This window comes from Electrona antarctica (assembly GCF_951216825.1).
Source record: "Electrona antarctica genome assembly, chromosome: 6".
NCBI classification, from domain to species: Eukaryota; Metazoa; Chordata; class Actinopteri; order Myctophiformes; family Myctophidae; genus Electrona; species Electrona antarctica.
Window position 1 is genome coordinate 54780063 of NC_136811.1, and position 7699 is coordinate 54787761.

At 41.4% G+C, this 7699-nt stretch overlaps 1 protein-coding gene across 2 annotated transcripts; it reads left to right on the forward strand.

Moving 5' to 3' along the window:
* The first annotated feature begins 203 nt into the window (after positions 1-203).
* On the forward strand, positions 204-6626 carry LOC306925308 (uncharacterized protein). Of its 2 annotated transcripts, XR_013790237.1 has the most exons (4): positions 204-384; positions 1817-1918; positions 3939-5989; positions 6028-6626. XR_013790237.1 is itself a non-coding variant. In XM_079504066.1 (3 exons), exons 2-3 carry the CDS (start codon positions 1849-1851, stop codon positions 5129-5131), a joined length of 1263 nt encoding a protein of 420 aa, XP_079360192.1. In that variant the 5' UTR covers positions 204-384; positions 1817-1848; the 3' UTR covers positions 5132-6626. The 2 variants fall into 2 exon arrangements, 1 of the variants encoding a protein (XP_079360192.1); XM_079504066.1 differs by having other exon boundaries at positions 3939-6626.
* The last annotated feature ends 1073 nt before the right edge of the window (positions 6627-7699 follow it).

Consider the following 7699-nt stretch of genomic DNA (forward strand, 5'->3'; position numbering starts at 1 on the left):
TTTTAAATCGGTAAAAAACCTTTTAGGGCACATTTAAGTACTCTAGTATACGCCATTTAAAAATACATATCATAAATGCATTTCTAAATACATGTATGACTTAAAAGAACACATTAATTACGAGGTCTCAACCTCTTATTCTGAAGGCCTTATCCTAGCTAGCTCCCAACCCGGAAGTAAACAGGAAGTGCAATCCTAGCTTAAAAGACAGCTTTTTGTGGGCTAGCTAATTCTAATGCTAAAGCTCGTCCGTCCATAATAGTGAACAGACGTTTTCTTAACCCAGTTGGGCGGGTTGAGGGACAGTCTGCCGTTTTCAACCTGAAGACAACCCAGATAGAGCTTTGAGCAACCAGATCTTCACTCTAACGTGTTGAGAAGACAGTGAGTAAAGAACTATTATACTATAAGAGTAAATAAACCTCTAGACCTACTGCACATGTAGCTCTGGACCATAGCCCTAATGCAGTGCAGAATTAGCATTAGGGCTATGGACCAGAGCTAGTAAACAGCTGATACCTTCTTATGTCCAGCTGAGCTTTGAGGGTCTGTGTAAACACAAACATTGAAGATGAAATTGTGTAAACACAAACATTGAAGACAAAATTGTGTAAACACTAAACAAAAACATTTTAGACAAAAGTATGTAAACACAAACATTGATGATTTGAAGACAGCAGTGAGGACGCAAATTGTGATTGGCCGGCGTGAATGGGTGGGAGACGTGCTATTGGTTGAGACTGAGATGATGTATGATGATAAGTGCACCCCTCACTTCACACAGGTGTGATTTTTGAGTCCAGCTTCTGGTGTGTGTGACTGTTAAATGCCATTGACAATGAATGGACAATTTTGAGACATTGCGTAACAAACGTTGACGGAGACGAAGGTGATTCACATTGGCCGGAATAAAATGATGTATGATGATTGAGCGCCTCTCACTTCACACGGGTGTGAGTTTTTGGGTATCATTTTTTGGGAAAACAATGCTGCTATTTGTCCTAAAGTGACCGCAAAAGCTGTAGGCTATACCCTGTATGCATAGCATAGCTCTGTTATTATTATTTATATCCTATATACAGCTTTAATGTTTGTCTTTCAACGATGCTTGTTTAAGAAAACGCCACAGACAATAAAGATAAATGTAATGTTTGTTTTGAGGACTAAAACAAACATTAGCACCCGTTGCTTAAAGGACCACTTCACCACTTTTCAACCTATCTTCATATAATAGGTCCTCAATAATAATCATGATAAAATGGCACAATTATTTTCTACTCGGTCTGTGTCTCATAGGAGGGCTGTGGGCAGTTCAGAAATCCGTCCACCAGTGACATCATCAATGGGGAATCCAAGCTAATAGAAACTGCAGGCTTTCTAGTCCTGAAAAGTTGCAATGCGAAAATGGAAGCCTCGTTCTCACGATAATAAAAATCAAAACATTTTTGTAAAAAAATATTGTTTAAAAAAAAATCTGCCTAACGATGATGTCACTGGTGGACGGGTTTCTGAACTGCCCACAGCCCTCCTATGAGACACAGACTGAGTAGAAAAGAATTGTGCCTTTTTATCATGATTATTAGCAAGGACCTATTATATGAACATAGGTTGAAAAGTGGTGAAGTGGTCCTTTAAGCAAACATTATGTTGTAATTGATGTAAGATGATAAGAGCGCCCCTCACTTCACACAGGTGTGATTTATTTTTACACTTGCTTTGGCAATGTAAACAACTTATGTTATTTCATGCCAATACAGCTCCTTTTGAATTGAACTGAGTTACCTAATATTATTGTTGTTGACTTGCATGGTTTCAGACCAGTGTGTGGAGTCCAGACTGCAGGTGAAGATGAACTCTCCAGACTCTTCCAGGAACATTTCTATTAAACAGGAGGAACCTGAAGACCACCCACACCTCGGTACGTTTCATGTTCTCGCTCTCTCTCTCTCTCTCTCTCTCTCTCTCTCTCTCAGCAAAAATATCATGACAATGGTTATATCTCGACATGCATATAGCCGTCATTACTGTATAGGGTGTAAAAACGTGTACGTCACCAAGAGGGGGGCGGCGTCTGAAAAGCTAGCGACGGCCTTCTTGTGGGCTCACTCAGAATAGAGTGACGGTGGTATGTTTTTGTAAATATTGAGCTCGTTCTTGGCGACAACATAGTGAACCAACACCAGGATGGATAGAAAGAACGTCGGGCCCAAATACATTACAAGGACAAGGAAAATGTCGTGAACAAACACGGCTGTGCTTAGATACTTTGTTGAACGGTATGTCTCTGCGCCCGTGCGTCCTCACTTTTACGTCTTCACTTTTCTGTACGTAAGTATGTGTGTACGGCTGTAATGCACGTAACTAGAGAACCGTTCGCCCCACCGACACACCCGTTCCTTATATCGGAATAAAGGGACACAGAGACAGACACATAAATCTCCATATATGGGCATAAAATGACAGACCGATGGGTGGAACGGGTACTCTGACACGGGTACAACGGGTATTGCATAGTCAGGTGGGGCATGGATCTCCAACTTCCATCTTTACAGACTCAGTGTGCTACAGCCGGGCACTGGTCTAGTTATAATAATAATAAATTAAAATATGTATTCCCGGCTTCCTGAAAGCTGAAATAAGCAAATCCACTTATTATCATACAACAGCCACGGGCTGTATTGCATCTCTCGCATATTGCGCATAATGCGCAATGTCTGAGATCTTTCTACCAGCCATATACAAGGGGGGTCCCCTGTGGCACAATCGCAATACTCAGCCAATGGCACATCTCCCACCCAATCAGGGTCTTCAATGTTTGTGTTTACACAAACCCGGAAAGCTGGGCATCAGAGTAATCTAGTAGGAGAGTGGCGACACTAGCGTTGACTCCCATTGTAACAATGGATTGAGGAAGTGCTCATTCTATCTCAATGGGATAGTTCCAATGTTTGGAACTATAGCCCATAGCACCCCGCTTTGCGGCGAGATCAAAGCATGTCACCACTCTGGGCATAGGCCCCTCAAACATCACACCCGTGTGAAGTGAGCGGCACTCTTATAAGTATTCATCATCATACATCACATTCCGTGTTCAACCAACCAAATCATCACAAATGTCATTCCAGCCAATCACTTTTGGCGTCTTCACTTTTCTGCTCTCACATTTATCTTCAATATATACTTTGCTCAGCCAATCAAATCATAGGAGGGACTAGCGTCCCTCAAAAAAGTATCTGGAATAAAGTTGTGCAATAGCTATAGTCTGGTTGCCTATAGAGCGTCGCAGTCCCACCCCCTTTCATAACGATGCCAGGCCCAGGAAATAATTCCCAATGCATTTTCCCCATAGACATTTCAAAAAGTATTTATTTAAAGACGGTTACGCCGCAGACAAAGTCAACTCGAGTTGTGACAAATCATGACAAGAAACACAATATTTTGGACCAAACAAATAATTACAAAGAAGAAAAACAACAAAAAAAGTGTTGTAACCTGCCGTTTTTTTCTTCTTTCTAATTATTTGTTCGGCCCAAAAAATTGTGTTTGTTGTCATGATTTGTCACGACAAGAGTTGGCTTTGTACGAGGCTTAAAAGGTCTTTAAATAAATACTTTTTGAAATGTCTATCAAGACAATGAACAGAGAATCATTTCCTGGGTAGGGGGCGTGACTGCGACGCTCTATTCATTCTGTTTTTGAGTGGTGCAAACCACTCCAACAACTGGCTTTGTACCCGTGTACCCGTGTTTGTTCGTACCAAAAAAACGAGCATGGTTGCTATGGTTAGTGTGTGACGTCACTGACATAGCTGATCAGACTATATAAGACCTTGCACCACTCAGTTCACACGGGTGTGATTTTTTAATCACGATAAACAACGATTATTGTCCCATTCCTAATCCAGTGTTGACTATCATGTTCTATGTTTCTGCTCCTAGGCATCCTGCACATGGTTGTGTGTAAAGAGGAGGTTTCCCCTAAACAGGACAGCAGCCCCAGTCTGATCCAGGAGGAACCAGAGCCTCCACACATTAAAGATGAAGAGGAGGAGCTACTCCAAAGACCAGAGGAGCCTGCTGGATCAACGTTGACATTACTAGCAGTGAAAAGTGAAGATCGGGATGAAGACATCTCTTCACGCTGCTCTGAAGTTGAATCTGACACTGAAGACAGTTTTGATTGGGATGAGACCAGTGGAGGTCAGTCGGCTTCAAACACCAGCTCTATAAGCAGGAAGAGAGAAGAGAGGAAGAAAAGAGAACAGTTTAGCGAGACTTTAACTCAGCCAGGAGAAGCTTGCATAGACAAAAAACAAATCTGTAAACATTGTGACAAGAGTTTCAAATACTCATGTCAACTGACGATACACCAGCGTGTCCACACTGGAGAAAAACCTTTCCGTTGTACACTGTGTGACAAATGTTTTACTGTGTCAAGTTCTCTGAAAGCACACCAGCGTATACACACCGGAGAAACACCATACGACTGTAAACTCTGTGACAAGAGTTTCAAATACTCAGGTCAACTTACGACACACCAGCATACCCACACTGGAGAAAAACGTTTCCGCTGCACACAACCTTTCCGTTGTACTCTGTGTGACAAATGTTTTACTGTGTCAAGTTCTCTGAAAGCACACAAGCGTATCCACATCGGAGAAACACCTCACCCCTGTAAACACTGTGACAAGAGTTTCAAATACGCGGCTCAACTGGCGACACACCAGCGTACCCACACTGGAGAAAGACCCTTCTATTGTACATTGTGTAACAAATATTTTGCTACGTCAAGTTCTCTGAAAACACACCAGCGTATCCACACTGGAGAAAAACCTTTCCACTGTAAACATTGTGACAAGAGTTTCAAATACTCGGCTCAACTGACGACACACCAGCGTGTCCACACTGGACAAAAACCTTACCAGTGTACAAAATGTAATGATAGGTTTTCCACGTCATGTTCTCTGAACAAACACCAAGGTGTCCACATTGGAGAAAAGCTCTACCACTGTACACATTGTGGCAAGAGTTTGAGAGTGTTAGGTAATCTAAAGACACACCAACGTGGCCATGCTGGAGAAAAACCTTTCCACTGTAAACATTGTGACAAGAGTTTCACTTTGATCGATTGATTACTTTATTATACAGAAATGCAAACGGCAACAGAGTACAGTCAAACACTTGGTCTAAAAAGGACCCAAAAAGAAGTCCTTGCTGTCTAATTTCCATTCGGCTCCTATGCATTCAATTCATAAACAAAATAACAAAATGCAATATCATCGCAAATTATAAAACACTATTGGCCCCATTTTAGCTCACTGGGAGGATCAAAATTAAACACCTGTATGTTGGCAGGGAGGTGGAAAGTGACTGGTGTGACACAAGACAAACATCGATTTTCTGATCAAGTTTTTGAACTTTGTCGAATCGCCTCACGTGTGCATTCACTACATTTTGTTTGATCAGATAGTGTGCGTGGACACACAGTTCACACGCACACACAAACCGCACAGAGTGGCGTGCAAAAAAAAAAGACATGCAAGACCGATGTGTTTGCTTGATGTGATCCGCAAGGTCACAAGGCTATATAGTAGCACTTGCCCTAGCCTCGACAACTTTGCAGGCTTTAACGCATTAATTACAATTAATAAATTGCAGAGAAATTATCGCGTTAAAAAATATCAAACGTAATCAATTAGAAAACAGGGGTCAAAAGGCAATGTTGGCGATAAATTGGTTAATAAAGACACACTCATAAGGAAGAGTTACACCAGGGCTCCACCGGGCGCGTCAGTGTCGCGTCTCTGTCAGGGAATGTTCCCTTTTTAATCAATGAAGGGTGGCTCCACTGCCCGCGTGGCGTTGACGGAGACGTGACACGTGCATTCAAATTGAACCGGTGCCTTTTTTGACGCACGCGACGGAGACGCAACGCATCCGGTGGAGCCCTGGCGTGAGTACTGGGATATTACAAAACCACAGGGTGAAGAGTTCGTACTGGGCTATTACAAAACCACAGGGGGTGAAGAAAGAGGATCTTGACGGGAAGAATGGCAGATCTAATGCTGGACATTAATTATTTGGATATTGTTATTGAATCAACTGTATTGATCATGCGGAAGTAGGAAACTAACGATATGTGTACAACATCTGATAATGAAATGGAGAAGTGATCTGATGCTTACATGAGTGATGGAATGAATTGTTTATCGTGATAGAAATGTGTAATTCATCATGACTGATTGTTCCTGAAGAAGATCCCAGTGATCGAAACGTTGAATTAATAAACCTGTGGAGCTGAGTGATTCCTTATGAGTGTTGCGGACTCTATTCCATCCTCTTGTGCTGCCATTTGTCCAGCCTGGGCTAGAGTGGATGTGCATTCTCTATTACCTTTATGAGTGATGGAATCAATTGTTTATTGCAATAGAATTGTGGAATTAATCACGAATGATTGTTATATGCAGATAAATGACATTTGCATTTCAGTATCATTGTAATATTAACCCTTTGTTTAGGGACACTTCTCCATAAATATATGTTAATGAAGTTTAGAAGATTTAGAACACTTTCCTGGGGTCTTTGTGTGTAATATGTGGTTTTAGATATTTTAGATTTTAGCAGGCTCACTTCCTTTCTGGACTACAATTCACATAATGCTTTGGTGCAGTGCTTCTCTGTGTGGATAGGGGGAGGGCTGTCTTACGTGAGCCCAGTGTCCATAACATCAGGACACTTGGAAATACTAAAATATCTAAAAACGCATATTACCCACATAACCCCAGGGAAGTGTTTCTTCTCTCCCAAACATCATTAAAATAAGAGATTTTGAAGTTGTGTAAATCTGTGCCTCTGTGGGGGGTATTTATATGCAAATATCATGACCAATGGCATTGCAAGACTAAACAATGAACATCAATGATGATGTTTAGGTGAAAAGATAATAGAACAAAATAAATAATAATTAAGTGATTAATTAAAATAAAAATGTTACCGAGAAGCATCGTTGGGTCTTACCGGGGCAGAACTGTGACTGATCTCTGTAGATCTGGTCTCCTAAACTATAAAGGGTAAAATTAAGCTTTACTATTGTTTTCATCATTCTGATCAAACATGACTACTTTAAGTTGAATTGGTTACATGCATTATACGTCAGCATAGGTGCTCTGAATAATTGACTTAATTTGAGAATCTATAATCTGTTATATTGAATTTGTACTGACAGAGATAGAAATGCCATTAAATGGGGGTCCGTAGACTAATTCATGTCAAACTGGGGGTCCTTGAAATTAAACTGGTTGAGAATCACTGCTAGAGCCGTAAAACTCTTCTCTTAGGGGGTCCCTGCATGGTATGTCTTTTCAAATGGGGGTCCGTGGACTAATTGGTATCAATTTGGGGGTACTTGACATGAAAAAGTTTGGGAACCACTGTCGTAGAGGACACATCCCCGAACGTGTGCGTGTGTCAGAAGTTAGAACAGCTGCCTCGAAGAGCCGTTTTTTGGCCAGTGCCACTAGAGTCGGGAAACTGCATGTTTTTTACCTTTACCTTTTTTACCGTTTTTTGGCCAGTGTCCAATTTTATTTTACCTCTGACCGCACTAGATAGTGGCTCTTTATTTTACACATCTCCCGCTTAGAGGAGAGTGGTGTTGTAGAGGTCTCTCCGAACACGTGCGTATGACCAGTTCATAGAGT

Bases quoted from the DNA above. Each gene is read 5' to 3' on its own strand.
- LOC306925308 (XM_079504066.1), top strand. From the start codon at position 1,849: ATGAACTCTCCAGACTCTTCCAGGAACATTTCTATTAAACAGGAGGAA. The intron at 1,919-3,938 runs GTACGTTTCATG...TTCTGCTCCTAG, and splicing joins TGAAGACCACCCACACCTCG to GCATCCTGCACATGGTTGTG.